Source organism: Paroedura picta, chromosome 8 (genome assembly GCF_049243985.1).
Source record: "Paroedura picta isolate Pp20150507F chromosome 8, Ppicta_v3.0, whole genome shotgun sequence".
NCBI classification, from domain to species: Eukaryota; Metazoa; Chordata; class Lepidosauria; order Squamata; family Gekkonidae; genus Paroedura; species Paroedura picta.
In genome coordinates, this window is record NC_135376.1 from 72,076,703 (window position 1) to 72,095,910 (window position 19,208).

The following is a 19,208-nucleotide window of genomic DNA, read 5'->3' on the forward strand; positions in this document are numbered from 1 at the left end:
CTTGTTTACACTGCCCATCTGTCATTCTATTAATAGTAAAACAAAATTATGGAAAGTCAGTTTCATTGTGAATCTTCCAAAACTGATTTTTGGTTGAAACAAGTAAGCTTATATTTTAAGAAAAATGCTTGATCATTTTAACAAGTTCATCATATACTTGCTGATGTGCATCAATGCCAAATAGAAAATCGTAATGCATCCAATGGGGAATCTGTCTGTAATATATCACATTCCCAAGAACAGGGAGTAAAACTTCAATATCTTTTGGGGAAGCTACGATGTCCTGTCCACCACTCCATATAACAGTTGGTACTTTCATATCTTTTACCTTGTATGAAGGAGGAATAGTCTGAGGAGAGAAAAAAAAAAGGGGGGGGGATGGTGAGAATCACAAATTGCCAATATTTAATTGTTGCCTAATCTTTTCCTGTTCTGATCCATTAGGGTTTTCTTGGACTTTCCTCTTTTGTTTGGTCTGTTGCTTCCATTGAGTGATATACTTACATGTTTAATGGCCGTTCACATTTACGTCATTCATTTTAAAGGACTTCCCAATTTATTTTCATCTGGAAATTTCCTCCTATTGTGCCTCTTGCTACCTTGCCTTCATGCATGTTATTTTTTATAATTATTGATTTAATTTCTATACTCCCCCCTCCCTGTAGTGGGCTCAGGACAGTTTGCAACAGCACCACAATGAAAAATAATAACATTAATAAACATACAATAATAAAAAATAGCTATGCCATGGTAGTACCGTTGTCTTTCCATTTCACTTATTATTCACAGCTTTTCCCAAATGTTAATGACTCCATCTTTTAATTCATCTTCCCTTTCAAAATCAACACATCTATTTATTCCTTGCCATACAATTCCTGCTTTCTTAACAGTGGTCAGCTACCTTCTTAGTGGCACACATTATGTGAACTATAAACTGCCTTTGAATAGAATGCCCTTTTGATCCACCCCCAAAGCCATAGTAGGTTTTGCCATTATCCCAGAGATCTCTGGATAATTAATGGGCATTGTTTAGTTGAAGTGCTGACATACGTAAATAGCTCTTTACATCCTCTTTCTTATGCTTCTGGCACCTTAAACAGCTTTATCCTAGTGCAAGCATTCTATGTATGATAATAAACTAATAATAATGAAGGGGGAAAAGTAGCTTCAGACAGCAGAGTCTAGAATCCATGAAATTAGGTGGAAGTAATAAAATTAAAATAAAATGAACTTCTGTTGTACAGAGACCATAATAAAACATTTGTGATGATAACACTAGCTTGCTAGTTTTGTTAAACTGGTTAATACACATTTTGGATAAGAAATACCAAGTCTTTGGAAATGATATCAAACTTCAACTAAAGGGGATTATTCCATGAATAGTTATGCTGGAATAAAAACTTTTGTTACAGTACTTCAAATTCATTTGTTCATTTCCTGCTAACTTAAAGGGTCTACTTTTTGTCCATTTTCACACTAAAATTTTGCTTCATCAGGTGCAGTCCCAAATTACCCTTCACTTGTCCTGCAGCAAAGGAATCCCCAGAAAACCAGATCTCATCTTTTCTAGTGGGGTCTAATGGAGTCCAATTCAAGGCTGCCTGCTGTGGAAATGCATGCAATTTGGGTTTTTCCCATACCCACTGAGTCATTTGGGAACACCACTTTCCTTGTCACGGTCCTCCCTCCCCTTCCCTCCCTCCCCTCCCTCCCTCCATTTGGAAAAATCTGCCTTAAAACAAAAAAGTGTGATGGCATTAAAACACAATTCCTAAATTTTTAAAATAAGCAGTATTTCAGTCTTACACAGCATCATTATAATGGTATAACTCAGGGTTTACAAAAAATACATGCAGAACACTTGGGTGGGGGAATGGGGGAGGTAATTAAGGGCACAGAATGGTGAGATTAAGGGGTGCAACATAAACAAAGGTGCAAGCAGACACCATTTTGCAGAAACAAAACAAAACAAAAACCAAAAACACCACATTCTTTTGAAAAGGGGAAGGGAGAAACCCATGATGGGAGGCTGCCTCCACAGGACTCAGTGTAGAAAGCATGTTCTGAATTTCAGCCTGGGAAATAGGGGGGGAGCCAAATGTGGAAAGGCTAGAATCAACTCGCAGCATCCAAAGGAAACCCAAAGCAAGTCTAAAACAAGGCATGTCTCCTAATGCGGAAATGGTCTCTGTGCTTTGAAAATTAGCTTGTGTTGAATTTTGCACACTATTTGCAAAAATAAGTATAGATTAAAATGTAATCTATGGTTTCACATTGCAAGTTGTTTTTAAAAACAAGTTTGTCTTCATCCTTATTTATCTGAAACATTTTAAACATATTCCTTACCTGATTATATTTCTCTATATTTTTAGAACCATAGTCAAATGGTTTCAATGCTCCACTTTGAATCACCTAAAAAGGGAAGAAGGAAGGAATAAGAAACGGAATGATCTTGTTTTGCTTTGATGCTTTAAGAAGTGGAATATAAGTGGGGTATGTCAATATAAATCAATTGTATTTATGGCTTTTTAAAATAAAATAATATATATTTTGCATTCACTCATTTCAAAATTTGCCCATGAAAACAGGTATCAAGAAGACTCATTTCCACATAATTACAGTCACTCTTAATCCTAGATTAGATAAGAGATTTAAAATTCCATAATGTTTACCTGTGCCCAGTGTAGGAGATTTTTCAAGGAGGTACAGCCTGGTAAATGTGCTGCATAGACATCCATTCGACTCTGGAGATGGGGGAGATCAAGCAAAATTCACTGTGCAGCATAAACTTGTGCCAGAATCTTATGGAATGAATTGAAAATAAAATATACATACCATATTAACATTATTTTGATCAATTCCACCAGCCATGAAAAGAAGTTTGGAACAAATTTTGTCCCAGAAGCGTCTGCTGCACAATTTAGACACAAATTGTCTGAAACCATTATTTGGCAGGATACAATATTCTCTCTTACCCAGCACAGCCTACAAAAGGTAAGAAGAGTGAGTGTGCTGAATCTCTAGTTCATTTCTCCTTGTCTAGCTGCTGCAAATTGTATGTCATATACCATTATTACCTACAGGGGGGGGCTGCAGTGGCTGTTTTTAAATCAAATAACACCAAGATTGTCATGGACCTTGAATTGCCTGCCCACCAAACACCATTCAAGTGGGGGGTAGGGTGGAGGGTTTGTTTTGGTTTTCGGTTTTTTTTTTTTTTGCTGCCAAGGAGGAGTAACTGTTTTATGTGTTTTACTGGGGTTTTATTGTGCGATTTTTACAATGTTGCCTAGCAGGAGCCAGAGTTCTTGGAGTGGTGGGCTATAAATTAAAATAAACAAATAAAACTTCTGTGGACCCCTGAACAAAATGTCCCCAGTGTTCGGTTTGATGGGGGGGAAGGGGCTCCTCCTCACAAAGGGCAGGAAGAAGATGAAGTGAGTCAGAACCTTAATTCTGCCAAGCCCTGGAAAGCAAATTATTCTGAGGAACTGGATGCCTTTCCTTTGCAGTATATCCAGTTTGGGAAGTTATTTGACATAATTAACCACTGGCAAACACTGTTGATATTATTTGGAGAACATCTAAACAAAATGTCCCGGCAACGGAAATGTCAACATCTCAAAAGCTTTCCTTAAAACTAACAGAGGACTTTTCCTGCTTGACGTATGCCTTTTTAACATTGACTTTTGTGAGCATGAAGTCTCAAGGGAACCCTGGATGGTCATGGCTAACCAGACTTTAATACAGAAGCATAAGTGACTGAACTTCCACAATGCATGAAAAGAGGCACAAGCGAAACCAAGGCTTAGGATTCAAACCTGTGGAGATAATGTGTGAAAAAGCCATACATACCTTCAAAAGGGCAGCAGGTGTATATGCAAATTTAGCAAATGGGAATTTATTACTGTGCAGCAAATACACAGGACCAAGTGCAAAAAGTATTTTGATTTTCTGAGCCAAATGGGGCATGGCTGAAAATGCAATGAAAGCTGAAAGAAAATAATATGATTTATAGGGGATGCAGAAAACTATCAGTGATAGAATGGGCTCAATTCCAACCCTTTGCTAGCATGGGCAAAAGGTCCCAGTTTACCCTTTCCCTTAGTTTATACACATCCCTGTCATAGTCTGTGCCTTTCTTAAGTGATGTTTGACCCTTAAAGAACCCGGGGTTCACATAAGACAGCAGCAAGAGGGAGGGAATAAAGTCCCCTTTCATAAATGGAACTTTTCCGTTATTTCCATACAAGTCAGAACAAACATTTTAAATTATCAGCCATTTCAGGTCCATTTCAGGTTGGGAAAAATAATGTGGGGTGAAGTCTAACCCCCACCCACCTTGCATTGCTATCCCAATCTAGAGCACCACACAGGCCCATTATGCACGGCCGCCGAAACGGCGATTTCGGGCCAGATGGAAAACGCGGAGGGGGAAGACCGGTTATGCACGGGGCGGGGCGCGACGCCGGCAAAACCCAGAGTAACCGATTATGCACGCAGCGATCCGGGCACCGCTTCTGGTTGCGCCCCGGTCACCCGGAAGCTGCGCTTTCTTCCGCGTTTCAGTGACGCAGCTTTTTCGGCGGCATGCACCGAAGCTGCGGCCGGTTGCAGCCGGCTCCGTGCATTATCGGTGATTTTAGTCGCCGCCATTCCACCCCGAATGTGCGCTAAAACCCCCGTGCATAATGGGTCACAATGGTTTTTGTTTAAAAGGGCTAAGAACTCCAGAGATGCAGCTTCTAGCAACGTTTTGGCCTGATTAAAGGCTTTTATAGCGGTCAAGGGATACCATATATTGGCTAATTTGTATTAAGATGCTTCCTTGCCCAGTCTCCCTGCTGTTACTTTCTTTAGGCTGATTTGTGTGGTGGTGCATAGACTGAGTGTGATGACAAGCTGTTGACTGCTGTGTTGTCAAAAACAAGTGGGATTTTGGTAGCTGAAGACTCAATGAGACATGAGTGTTAGCAATAAGATAAACAAAATAGTAATCCCACTAGGAATAGCATAAAAATTCATCATCTCCTAGACCCGATACCCAAAGACACGTTGTATTTATCTAAAATATTTACATCTTCTCATCGTAATACTTAGCCTCAAGCAGCTCCAGAGGATGTGCTCATATTTCCAGAGCACACAATCATTGTTTACCAAACAGTGTTTACCCAAAGACTAGTGTGAAGAAAGCCATAATTGTTTTCAAATCAGAAGTTGTTAACATTTCTAAATTCAAATTCAGAACCTCCTTTCCACCCTACGCTTGAAATCCTATCACTTTGTCTGCCCACACACAACATTACTGACATTGATATTGTCTCTGCCCTTTGGGAGTGACTGCTTTATAAGCAATTCCCAGCTCTACTGAAGTTTATGAAGGTGTATTTGACCTCTACAGTTTGTACAAGTTGTACATTAAAAATCTGGCCAATTTCAGTGATAAGATTGCATGCAGCATGCTGATTTCACACTGGAGTTGACATTTCACCCTTGATAAAAATAATTGGGAAAGCCAATATATGTAAAAGAGATTCACAATTGCCCTGGAATGCCCTGACATATGTGGAATTCCAAGACAGAGCTAAAGGCTAATAATGTTAGGTACAGGATGAAATTTCCATTCATTTGTCACTGTAGTATCAATGAGTGAAGCAGTAAGCAACATGGTTTATCATAAATACTCTTCTCTACATTATAATATCATGTTTAAGGATGTTTTTACTCTCCCAGCTTATTTTTATTATTTGACAGTTCTTAAATTTAGGTGAGCATATAAATTAGGGCAATGCAATGCCTTTGACCCAACCAAACTGATGGGACAATTTAAAAATTCAGTAAATCACAGATGTTTTTTTTTCTCACCTATAGGCTTGCATAGTTCATATTTTAAAAAATATTTTTGCTGTTTTTAAAAGTCTCATGATAAATATATTACTGCCTGGACTGGACATTTGGCAGTGATGCCTGATATTCAGAAACTGAAATTCTTAGGGTGTTTCCAAATCAGAAAACAAGATACCCCCCTCAATCATTTAATACAGTCCAAGGGTTCCCAGCAAGCTCCCAGCCACCCACCCACCAATTGATCCAGACAAGTTAATCGGGGGTGGTACATACACCCCATCAACCCATCACCCCCACCCTGCCTTCTTCGCTAAGCAGGAAATGGAGGGTGGAGGGTGGAAGCGAGAGTGAGATCTTGCAGATCTGACGATCACACATTTCACTCTCCATTCATTCCTTTTGCTGGTTGCCTGCTGGTTGTTCACTGGTAGATCACACTTTTTAGGTCAGTGAATCCACTTTTGGGGATTCTAAACTCACACTTTACAGTGGAGGGTGTAGCAAGCTGACTGCTGCCCAGATGCCGGATGTAGGCAATGTCGTGTGGAGGGGCCAGAATATGCCACCTACCTTCAACAAACATTTCACTATATTCATCGCATGTGGAAATGCCCTTATTTTCCTGAGTGATGGATGTTGTTCTGTTACACTATATAATTGTACAAGTTGGACAACATACCTGCGGTAACACTCTGAGAGTAGCCTACATAAAAGATTTGCTGTTGTCCAGTTTTATCAAGAATAAAGTTTATAATGGCTGGCAAGTCATTCATTCCCATTTCATGAAAACTGAAACAAAATTAAAAGTAGGCAGCTGAAAGAATGCATTTGTATATTATTTATTACCATGCTGTAAGTTAACTTGGTATATATTTAATGTTTAGAATCCATTATACAATATACTTGTGCCATTTCGGAGCTAGGGAAGCCTGCAGATAGAGACTGACTTGCCTTCTGGTGAACCCACCACAGAGGTTTCTTAAACGACCCTCCCCTGATTCAAATGAGAGAGAACTGAGAGAAATGCAATGGTGTGTCTTTGATGGAAAATAAAGGACACAGAGAAGGAATCCTGTGCTCACAAGAACATACATCTCTGATGGATGCGTGAAAGTTGTTATTTAACACCTCTTACATGGCATCATGTCATTTACCATGTGTGAAATGCCTTCGGAAAAAACTGTGACTGTTAAAAAAATAATCTGTAAAACATCATATTCCCAGTCTGAATCCTGCCTCTGCCATGTAGATACTTAGGTGGCCATTTGTAAGTCGCTCTAAGCTGCACATTTGCAAGACCTTCATTGTTGTAAAGCCTTCTGTGAAGTGCTTGAAAACTCTGCACTACATACATCAGGCTTTCTCAACCAGGGTGGAAGTTACTTAACCTTTACACCGCTCTGCGGGAGCGGTATAAATAAAGCAGTAAGGAGTGTGAGGGAAGGCTCGGTCCGGGATGGGGGGGGGGCAACAATTGGCACCTTGCCCATGGACTGACGAGTTGGGAGGCGCAAGTGATATGACCATATCAGGTGATATGACCATATATGGTAATATTGACCTGCCCGATCCTCCCAAAATGGTGAGTGATAAATCTGGAAGGTATGGGAAGGGGAGGGGCCTCAGGTAGGCATGTATGCAACTATGCTTCCAATTCAGATATTTTTACATTAAAAAGATTAGTTGGAGCCGCACCAAACAGATTTTTCTTTGCCACCAGCAAGCCTTTTGATTGTAGGCATGAGTGCATTTCTCATAACAATTTGACCACTGAGGAAGACCTCTTGATGTCGAAACAAATTTAGTGTATTCTATGTTTGTCTATTCCATGTATAGTTAGAAATGTGAAATTTTAAAATCATGGTGACTATGTAATTCATAGATTTTTAAAATTTTTGAACTAGTAATAAATGTTAGCAAATTATTAAAATTATTCTTGCAACTCAACCTTTGGGTTCCTAACTTTACAGGTAAGGAAGCCCATAAATTATGAAAATTTCAGGCAAATGCACACTGACTCCAACTTTGCTGGTTTTGTTTATCCTAGATTGCACATTAACTGTGTCAAGCCTCATTTCCCTCCCACAGTCTCTTGCACTGACAGCCAGGGGTATGGTTAATGCTGTTCAGCACAAAGGGCATTCCTTCTCCAACCCACCATGCCAGAAACAAATGATGGGCTGTTTCAGGGATAGCCCTTCACCCTTCAGTGCCTCAGGGTGCTCCCTCTGTTGCCTAAACCAGCATACTCCCCTAGCAATGGTCTAACTAGTTTTAAGACTCTCTGGAGAACAACACAAAGCAGACAAAAAAAAAGTTCCCTACTTGATTCAATCTTAGCAGATACCAAAATTTCCTCACGGTTCCAAAAGCAAGAAGTTAATTCCACATTATCCCCACGGGAGGTGGATTAGCAGTGTAAACTTACTTTGAATCATTAGGCCAGGAAGAACAAAGGAAAACTCAATCTGTCAGCTGCCAAATGAGAGGAAGCCCAGATCTCAAAGAGCCTGCTACTCAAGAGATTGAGGTGGACCAAGACAATTTGCCTGTCTCTCTCATGAAAGGCCACATTTCACAAGTTTCTTCTAATGAGTTTCCAGGTTCCTTAGACTTCACTCATTTCCCCTAAAGCCACACAGCTGCAGGGACCAAAATGGGTCAATTAGCATCCCCAGGGCCATTTTGATATACCCAAATGCAAGAGGGAAGGTAGAAACCCCTCCACCAAAACCGCAGGCTGTCCTTCTGAACCAAAGTAGGCCCCACCGACTTTTCAACCAGTGTTTTCCACAGGTGCTGCATGTATGCAGGGAACATGATTTGGGGAATCCCAGACCTGCCTTGTTAAAAAAAAAAAAGTCCCAGGTAGCTGGAGCCTAACTTTTGTCAGGGAAAACAGACTTCACCAATCCAGCAACAGATGAAAATTTGGGCAAGTTGAATGTTAAGAAAGCCTTACTCCCTGTATACCAAAGGTACCCAACCTTTTTGAAGCTGCAGGTGTATCTGGACTTCTGACATGGCATGGTTGGTGCAACAACATAATGGCTGTCATAGGAGTAGAGCTAGCCACAAAAATGATTGCCACGGCTTAACTTCAGTAATGCAGTGCAGATCTTTCTGCTGTGGTGGTAGTTAATGCCAAAACAACACTTAAAAAAAAATTCATCATCAGTTACTTCATGGCATTCATGAAGATATCTGTGCAGATAGAAACTGCATTCGTAGCATAATGTAGTACCAATGAACACATCTTATCCAAAGCAATTGCTTCTGTGGCTGTAAAGAGCAAAAGAGACAAAAGCATGCACATTTCTAGGTTTGTGGACTCCTGCTCACCCTACCTGAAATCCCAGAATTCCTCTTGATCCCATGAAAAATGTTGATGTCTTCTACACCATCTGCTGCCTCTGTTGTTTGCCAACCAGACATCAAAACCAGCATCTGCCAGCACAAAGCCTAGGCTGTTGTTCGCCATATTAGCCACCCAAGTTGCACTGTTTGTCAGTATGCCGGGCAGCATTAAGACAGCAGGCTTTGGACCTGAAAATGAATCATTAGGCATGAACCAAATCATCAACCATCTCGGCAATTCTACAGAATATCACATTTGAAAAGCTGCTCCCGAAGGCATGATGTTCCATTGTTAAACCAAGCAGGTCAGAGCCTGGATGCCCAGACACCAATCTGTTGAACCTATTATTGTACGTTTCCTTGGCCCTATCCTTATCCATTGTTCCTCTATATATTTGTGAAACAACCTGGGAGGTGGAACATGTCCAGCTGTCCAAGCTGGAATAGGGCCAATCAGGGTGCAGCCAGCAGCCCTGCAGCTCCCACCCTCCATGCCTGAACTCTAGCCTCTTTGCTCTCAGACACGCCTCAATGCCTGAAGCCAGCAGCAGGTAAGGGGAAAGGACCCAGGGCAAAAGGTAATGGTGGGAAGCCTGCTAATGAGGGCTTCTGGGCCTGCTAAGCAGGGCCTGCTAACAAGGGCCTCTTGGCCTGCTGACTGCCTGCTAAGGAGCTCTGTCCCGGCCCTGAAAACAAGCTGGCCAGCTCCTGCCTGCCCCACTTGATCCGGCTGCAAGCTGCAGCCCAAAGCCACCTTAAGCTGCCTGGCCAGGAGCCAGGGGAGGGGACCCTTTCAAGGCCCATTCTTAGGAACGGCCTTTGAAGCTAGTAGAGAGAATAATTCAACATCTATTAGTTGATAAGCCCTTGGAAATAACAGAACCAGTAACCAAATTTTTGGCTACTGTGATACAAAAGGGAAATTGAATATGTAAGAAATAATTCTAGGCCACTGGAATTTATTTTTGACGTAATCCATTGCATATTACAGAGGAATGCTTAAGTGGTTATTATTTATTTATTTATTATCTATTGTTGTGCAGTTGTTCCTTTTATATGCCATTATAAAAGAATTTGAATTTTTAGTTTATTTATCCTTCACCCAGGCAACAGGACAGATGACAGCATAGTATAGCCAGATCTCAACAGATCTCAGAAGCTAAGTAGTGTCAGTACTTGAGAGGGAGATCTCCAAGGAAGACTCTGCAGAGGAAGGCAATGGCAAACCACCTCTGCTTCTCACTTGTGTTGAAAGCTCCTTGCTGGGGTCTCCAAAAGTTAGCTGTTACTTGACAACATTTTACACACATAGGTGCATGAACGCACGCTGTAAACATGGCATATTGCACATGCCTGCTTACTTCCCTTTCCTAGCTATGGGTAACAAAGGATTACAAAGCCCTATAGGGTAGCCTATTCAGATGGGTTAGCAGCTTTCCACTAAATTAAATTAGGTGCCAAGCAAAACCAGCTTGCTCCATTTGGAAACCCAAAAAGCAATGACTGTGTTGGAAGGTGAAGGCTTTTGGAGGATCTGCCTGTTTTGATAGTGGGTGGCTAGCAATAGTGTGCTGCTGGCTAGTTACTGCAATTGTTAAGAAGGCTAGAGGGAAGAAAGACAGTGGAACTGCTACCTGAGTTCAGATATCTCCATCATTGCATAAGGAAGCATTAAGCAGCCCTTAATCATGAAGATCAAGGGGACAAAGCATCCAGCAATTCTCGATAGGTTCTGGTGAAATTTTGGATATAATCCCTTGGGCGTAGGCAAAGTAAGCAGGTTCTGCACAAATCCTGTACTAAAAACCCTGTGGAACGAGGGCAACATTACTGGTATGCTTTGGGATAAGAAGCATCAGTAAGCCAGTGTATCGATCCAGTGTGTTCCGTAACAGGGCAATATTCTTATTGCTGGCACTTGATTTGTAAGGCAGCTTCATTCTCAGTCAGTGGTAAGCACTAGGTTCAACACCAGCAGCTGTATAGGAATTGTAACAGTAGGGGAACCTGAATGCACAAGCCCTATAAATCTAAATAGTGCCGGGACAGGCAAATTATCCACTACCAAAGAGAGTAGCTTGGTTCTTCCAAGCAGCAAGTAATGTTGTACTACTGGTTTTTGACTACCATTTCAGAGTACATGCAAAGGGGACACATGATTGTTTTACTGTGAAATAAATATATTGCATACACATGCAGAACCCCTTTTTGTTACCACAGGTATGAATGCTTTAAGTCTTCAGTTCATATGAACAAGATATGAGGCCTTTGAGCCACAAGCCATTTGTCAAGTATTAACAAAATAAGAGAAATATTATTATAAGAATTAATTTGTATGTTACTTTAGAGATGGAGACTACATGGGCATCATTCACTTGCATTTCTGGTATGGTGCACAAAGTGAAATCCATGGACATTTCTGCATATGATAAATGTAGTGAAATGTTTGCCAAATGTAGGCGGCATGTTCCAGAGCCTCCACATGACGTCACCTACATGACGGCATCTGGGCAGTAGCCAGCTCTCTGGATCCTCCATTTTAATGTGCGACTTCAGGAATCCCCAAAAGTGGATTCACTAACCTAAAAAGCGCCATCCATCAGTGGACAACCAGGAGTCTTCCAGCAGAAGGAACATATGGAGGGTCTGCAATGTCTTGCCCTCACTCCCATCCTTCCCCCTCCATTTCCTGCTCAGCAAAGGGGGCCGGGTGGGGTGATGGGTTGATGGTGTGTGTTTGTGTGTGAACCACTCCCGATTAATTTGCCCAGATAGATGGGGGGGCGGGGGCTGGATGGGATCTCACTGGGAGCCTTTTGTCTATTTTAAATGATTGGGAGGGGATCTGCCTCCTTTGTTGGGGGGGCTTTAACTAATGTATCAATGTGTTTTCATAGAACTGAATACACATTACTACGTGTAAATCTCAAGTAAAAAAAGGGGGGGTTGGTTGGCTTCATTGATTGACAGGCCAAGGAGGAATGAGTGAAATAGCGTTTGCACAGCTTGTGTGAAGGGGAAGGCGCGGCAGAAAGGCTTTGAAGTGTGGAGGGATGGAATAACATGATTTAATATCACACTACTGCAGGTCGCAGGTATCTTGCCATGTTGACCACTGTGCAGAAATGCTCCATGAGTTTCAGAAGTCATCATTACCCTGAAAGGGCAATTTCAAGTATTTCTACCTAAATGACTATAGCTATCTCTGCCAGTATGTTTACTGATGCTCAAACACCCATTAGTTCATCTGACATTCTGTTCACCAGTGACAAAAATAGCAACAGATTTTCTGTTATTTGTTTTTTTAGAAGCAGTCAGAGACTGCTAGTTAGATTTCACAGAGTGGTAGACGTGTCTTACGGCATGCCACTAAGCAGACAAGTTATATAGATCAGGCTTTCTCAACAGGGGTTTCGTGAAACCCTGATGTTTCTTGACAGCGCTGGAAGGGTTTCCCAAATGGGTGGGAGATAATTAATTTTTAATAGATTTTTAAAAACGTGTTAATCATTTATCAGATGATATGACCATATACGGCCAGTAATAGTCCTGGAGGTGGTGGGAAGGGGAAGGCCCCACATGACATGTGTATGTCTCTTCTGCGCAACTGTGCCACTTCTGGGCTTTCTCAAACCCTGGAGAATGTTTCAGGGGTTTCTCAGCATTAAAAAAGTTGAGAAAGGCTAATACAGATAAATAACAAGCAAATTGATCAGACAGTCAGTTATTATGAATTATGGTTTTGTGTTAATTTAAGTCTGCATGCACATTTGGGTACAGCATTATGGGAGATGTAGTTACCCTCCTGCCTCGACTTGGGTAGCCCAGGCTACTCCAATCTCATCAAAAGCTAAACAGGATGGGAGACCAGCAAAGCTATCCAGAGTTGCTACCCAGAGTCAGACAATGGCAAAACACCTAATTTTTCCCTTGTCTTGAAACCATTGTGGGGTCACCATCAGTTGTCTGTGAAGGACTTGATGTCAAACAAAAAAGTTTCCTTTCCACATAATTTAATTTAATTACTAAATGCCATTGCACATCGCTCAGGGAAAGAATTGACTTAATCTACTGCAAAAGTGTCCGGGAGGCAGAGAAATGATGCTCCACTGCTGCAAGGAAATAAATGCTGCCACCACAGCTACTGCTCAGCCACAAAGCTGCTAAATAGGTGTTCACTGCAATGAGCTAAACAGCCTCATCTTGAGGACAATTGCGACAGTATGTTCCTCTAAGAACCTGTTCATGGCAAAATTCATAGCATACGTAGAAAGCAAAACTGGCATTATCCACTGAATAATCTTGTAGTGTCAGATTTAGAGGTGTCTGTTATTGGTTAATATTATACTATCATTCACATATACCTTGATTTAATGTAAATACCCTTAAAAACAGAGCTCATTATAATAAAACATTTATCTCCTTTAGGACTGAACAGTGGGGAAGAAGCAGGCAGAAATTGTCCTGGTTTAGATTGAGCAAGCAGTCTGTAGCCTAGAAAAGGAGGCAACGTATATGTTTGGTGAACAGCAACATCCAATTGCAGGTATTGAGCCTGCCTAATTCTGGATGCACCCAGGTAATTAAGGGTCTGCTCATTTTAATGAGAAACGAATTGATCACATGGATACCTTATTCAGCTGTTGCATTGGGAATGACATATAGCTTTTATAAAATAGAAACTTAATTTAAGGGTGAGGATCTCTATGCTCATGAATATCAACACATGTTATTATGCAGTCACCAATTAGGCACATCTCCTATGTACTCATGTTCTTTATCTGCTGCTTATATCTTTTGCTTACTTACCAAGCTAAATTTCATATTCTGACCAAGATTGTCATGTTGGGTCACTGTATGACATTCCTCTAAGGTGGCATAAGCATAATGTTTATAGGAAATAAGGAATCTAGTTTCTCATATTTTGTGTGTGTGTGATTTTTAGCTTATAATTGTTCCTATTATTATTTCAGATCTATTTCTATGCTACCCACATTGAAGAGTCAGACTAAGGTCTAATAAAAGTGAACTATTTAAAAACATATATTTAAAAAAATAAATAGACTCCCTGGAGAAGAGCCTAATGCTGGGAGCGATTGAGGGCAAAAGAAGGAGGGGATGACAGAGAATGAGGTGGCTGGATGGAGTCACTGAAGCAGATGGTGTGAGTTTAAATGGACTCCGGGGAATGATAGAGGACAGGAAGGCCTGGAGGATCATTGTCCATGGGGTCGTGATGGGTCGGACACGACTTCGCACCTAACAACAATTTACAAAAACAACCCACCAACTTTGCATAAATTGAACATTGCTTCCAAAATCTGTAGAAACCTTTTAACAAGTTTTATCTGTTTTCAAAATTTAAAAAAGGAGGAAAACCTTTGCTGTCTGGATTTTCTCTGCCATGAGGAATTCGGTTGACGATCAGATAGTAGCCATCATCTGTAAGTACTTCATACTCTTCATTTGGATAGTGTTCATACTGTATGATCTCACTCTGTTAAAGAGATTTAAAACATTTAAATGTTGGATCTGCACTCTTACCACATTCTACTTGAAGCTGCAGAAATTTCAGCTAAACTGTTACCCTTTTTATGAAACAACGTCATGTGCCTAATTTCTTTTACCACAACTCGCAACCTGATTGATAGGGAAGGAAGTATCAACTCCCTAAAGCTAATGTCTTTACCGATGGTAGATACCTGCTAGAACAACCAAAAATATTAGGGGACATCGGACTCCTTCAGAACGACCTCACCACACATATATCCATACATCATAAGTGCACTAACTTCTGAAAAGCACGTGACTGGGAAACAGCTGGTGAGAAGAGGAATGCAACAAGTAAAAGAGAACAACCAGTTAACAAAAACCCTCAACCAATCATAATCATTCCATAATTTCCATCTTCATATAATGTCTTCCAAAACATGTTTTAGGTAGAGAGGGTATGTTCAGTCAGACATGTTTTCCCCAATCTAGAAAAGACTCATTTCTGAGCTTATCCCCTTATTAGAGGGTGAACAGTTGCTACCACCAGTAGGCCATTTGGCTTGGGAATTTCCAGAATGAGTAGGTGCTCAAAAGGGGAACTAACAAATACCACTTTCAGGTAGAGCCTAAGAATTAATTAATCCACTACATGCAAGATCCTCATGTGAGCTACCTCAAGGAGCCTGATGCCACAGGCCAGTGACAAAGAAATGTGGAAAATGGGAAGGATAAAAGGAAAGAATAAGATGAATACATGGATAGCTTCAGTGCCCCTTAAATGTATTTCATATTGTATTTTAATTATGTTGTCAGCTACTCCGAGATGCTGGCATTTGGACCTAATCAGTGACATCACAGCTTTGAGGAAGTCCTGTCTTGTGACTCTTCTTCACCCCTCAACTTTCAAATAGAAGGCCTTTTTTTTTTTCTTCTAAAGAGCTGCTGAAAAAGCAAGTCAGGGCAAGAAGCAGTAGTAAACTGGCACCAGAACAAAGAGATACAATTGGGAGAAATTTTCTGGAAAGTCTTTTTACTCCCTGGTATCTTTTGTTTTTAAATTTTTGCATCAAAATTCAAATCACAAAAAAGCCAGCGCAGCACTGTTAAAGAAGTAGTGGTATAATAGAGAGAGAATCCAATTACAAAATGAACCAGAATCTGTTGTGCAGGTCTCACTACTGGTGGGCTTGCTCTTGTTGCTGGCTGTAACCAACCAATTCCTGCTTCAGCACCTGCATGACTGAATGTCTTTATATGTATGTATGACAGAGGGACCTGCCTTTGGATCTGTGCAGAACATGATGGTACGTTTGAGCAATGTGAAATACCTCCATCTGAGCAGAGCAACTGCCAGTCTGAATATACAGTCCTTATCTTGATGAATCAATGGTCAGATTCAGTATAAGTCAGCTTCATGTATTCAGTGTTATGTATACCAAAGAGAATGCATTCATGTGCCAGCTTCAGTATCTTTATCAGTGCATGATGAGGCATCAGCCAAAATCAATGACAAAATAGATTTAATTTAATTGTTCAGCAAACCAGTTATATAAAACAATGTGGGTTTCTCCCTGCATGTTGGAAATATGCAAATAACTTTCTACCCCTATCTGCCATCTGAAGTGCTGAGTTACAGCAAACACCATTGCTATCATCTGGTTCAGAAACCAACAATGATACAAGCAGTGATATAAGGTTATGACCAACGGTTGGCATGATCACTATGAATGTATGGAATCACATAAGAAAGTGAGTGGGTCACACCTGCACAAATGTCACAACAAACAAACCATGTGCATATACACATAGTCCTAACTCCGTAGCCTGTTCTTTAAATTTGTATTATGGCTGACTAAGTCAATGGATCAACTTACAATATTCATGAATGCTTCAGGATTGACTTTTCTCTCTTGTTTCAGGGGGCGTTCCGAATGTATAAATCCCAGGGCCAAAAAAGTCATGGCAATCCGTTGAAGCATCTTGAATATCTGTAAAAAGAGCAGCATGATGAAATATTCCATTGCGGTTCAACTTTTAATAAATCATTTCATTGTTGAGGTTGTCTGTTTTTTAAACTGAAGACTCAAACTAGCTGGTCAGTAGATTCATTTTTTACAAATGGATTGTAAATTTTCCAGTAAGAGAAGCCACTAATGGAATCCAGATGGATGTCCACTAAGATCATATGAGATGTAATAAAGGTCCCAGATCATTCAGTGTCTTTTTTAGTTCAATCACAGCCAGAGACACAACTCAGGAGTAATTCTGGAGGGAGAGTAGATTTAACCTTTCCACCCCATATGTAATCAAAATCAGTCCCTTAAAGGAGAATAGATGACTACCCATCTTTTGCCCATTTTTTTGGGTTGGTTGAAGGTCTATAATAGCAAGGGAGGGGGTCAGTGTCAGTTTGCAAAACAATGCAAGTCTAATCTTGCATTTTTCTTTAAAAAACAAAACAAAACCCTAATTCTTGGCCATAATTGTGTTGAGAAGATCTGTTCATGGATCATTTAAGAACTGACCTGGTTTTAGCCTTAAGTTTTTCGAATTGTCAAGTCACTCCAACAGGTGAAATGCTACATTGTTGTTATTAATAAAGATAAAGAATACATCCTTTATTTGTCATCTTCACAATTCCAAACAGAATTCCAATTCCAAACAATCCCAAACACTAACTTTAAGGCAGCATTGGATTAGATATTCGTTCCCTGCAACATGATGCATATAACCTTAATATAGGTAGAATATTAACACGAGATGAGCTTTCTCATCACTCATTTTAGCGAGTGATCTTTTGAAAGCTACTTATGCAAAAAGAAAGGGGCTACGTCTTGAAAGTTTGATAATTTCATGTATAGGCTAGAACCTAGCAGTTCATCAATTAATTGGGAAATCAAACACACAGATGTGCAGCAAACATCCTGCACACACATAATAAAAGGAAATTGATTTTCTTCCCTTTTTATATTTTCACTGTGAATGGACCTCACACAAGGTATTTAAAAGTACATCCAGGGCAGCAAGGTGATGGTAAGTAATCCCAAGAGCAAATACAGGCCTGAAGCCAGCAATAATGAGCAAGCTAGACAGCCATATGAACTTATTCTAATTTCTATTTCAATCACACATAAAATAGAGGGTTTATTTATTTTACATGGAAAGGAACATGCAAGCAAAGACAACAAAAATCAGCAAAAGCCATCTTGTTCTGACTATTCATCTCAGGATGCTTTCACTCTTCAGACATAAATATTCAACCAAATCTCTAAATGCACTTTGATTAATGTAGCTCTAACTCACCTCACTGTCGATCACTAACGTATCCCCTCATCACACACACAACTTAATGCAGGGGAGCTGCTACACCATGATCCACACCACAGGAATGCATGTGAACGTAATGAAACTGGAATGGTTCCAATCAAGCAACTTAGTAGGGAGAGTTGTGATTAGCACCCTCCATATTAATACATCTGACATTGCAACCATCTCCCACACTGTGAGATGAGCCATCAAATAATGTTTGTAATATAGAAAACCCAGTACCTGACTAAATGTCTAAATCTGCTCAAAATCCCAATTCATGCACTTATTGAGGTATTTAAACCATGAATAAAAACAGGCAAGGAAAATATTACCTGTGGCTGTTGGTCAGAAGCTCTTTTCTGTACGAGTTCTACAGATAACTGAAGTGTGGAAACCTTGCCAGCTGCCAGGACTTTAAAGGACATGAAGAGGCTGAGACTTAGTGTATCACATGTCCTCCAATTAATTACAGCCTCATTAAGGGTATAGAGATCCATGTGAGTAAGAAGCTATTACACCTACAGTATCTTCCCATATACTTCTAAAAATGTTATTAGCTTAGGAGATAGATTGCATATATTCAGGTGCATTTGTATCCCATCTGTCCTTTAAGTAACTCAAGTCCCCGTTGTAATAAATGTATAAGAGAGTATTAACCCATAGGTGAAAAACTGAATGAACACAAGTCTTCCCTTCTGAATTTGGTCTGTTATGCCATGTAACAGATATCATAAACATCCTAACTAGAGGGGTGGAGATGGCGGTGCAATAAACTTGCTTTTTGCAAGCTCCTGCACTGAATGTGGGCCAATAGTGGCTGTGACTGGCAGAAATGTGGGAGGCATGCTAGCTATCCTCCCCTCATCTTTCCTCTGGCAGCCTTTGGGGGCAGGGGGCACCAGAGGCCTTGAATTGATCCATGGAGGCCGTTCCTCCAGATCTGAAATCTTTCATGTGTGGGGTCCTGACGCCATGATCTGCCATTAGTATAATCTAATCTCTTTTTCTTCTTTATTCCCTCTCTGAACCTCCAAACATCTCCATGAGATCTGATCAACAATTACTTATAATCACCACTTCTCCATGAAGGCTCTAACTGTATGTTTTTATTTTGAGGCCCATTCCGCACAAGGACCAATGTTGCCAATTGGTTCCTGAAAGTGGAAACGCTATTTTTAAAAGTGCAATTCTGTGTTATGCAT

General features: G+C 40.5%; 1 protein-coding gene and 1 long non-coding RNA gene across 4 annotated transcripts in view; one reads left to right on the forward strand and one right to left on the reverse strand.

The window, feature by feature from the left end:
- The window catches only part of LOC143843773 (uncharacterized), a 36,177-nt gene that overhangs the window by 7,480 nt on the left and 9,489 nt on the right, over positions 1-19,208 (forward strand). The window contains exons 3-6 of one of the 3 annotated variants that reach the window (XR_013233686.1): positions 2,373-2,493; positions 2,868-2,994; positions 13,633-13,783; positions 14,575-14,648. This is a non-coding gene — a long non-coding RNA (uncharacterized LOC143843773). Of the gene's footprint in view, positions 1-2,372; positions 2,494-2,867; positions 2,995-13,632; positions 14,649-16,616; positions 16,724-19,208 lie in introns of those variants that run through there. The other 2 variants (XR_013233687.1, XR_013233685.1) reach the window with 2 other exon arrangements.
- LOC143843771 (lipase member M-like) lies at positions 116-18,807 on the reverse strand. The gene is made up of 10 exons (XM_077350366.1): positions 18,339-18,807; positions 16,572-16,685; positions 14,584-14,701; positions 9,195-9,393; positions 6,527-6,636; positions 3,856-3,992; positions 2,836-2,985; positions 2,673-2,744; positions 2,347-2,412; positions 116-349 (listed from the first exon to the last, which is right to left on the reverse strand). The coding sequence occupies exons 1-10, from the start codon at positions 18,501-18,503 to the stop codon at positions 116-118; spliced, it is 1,365 nt and encodes a 454-aa protein (XP_077206481.1). The 5' UTR covers positions 18,504-18,807.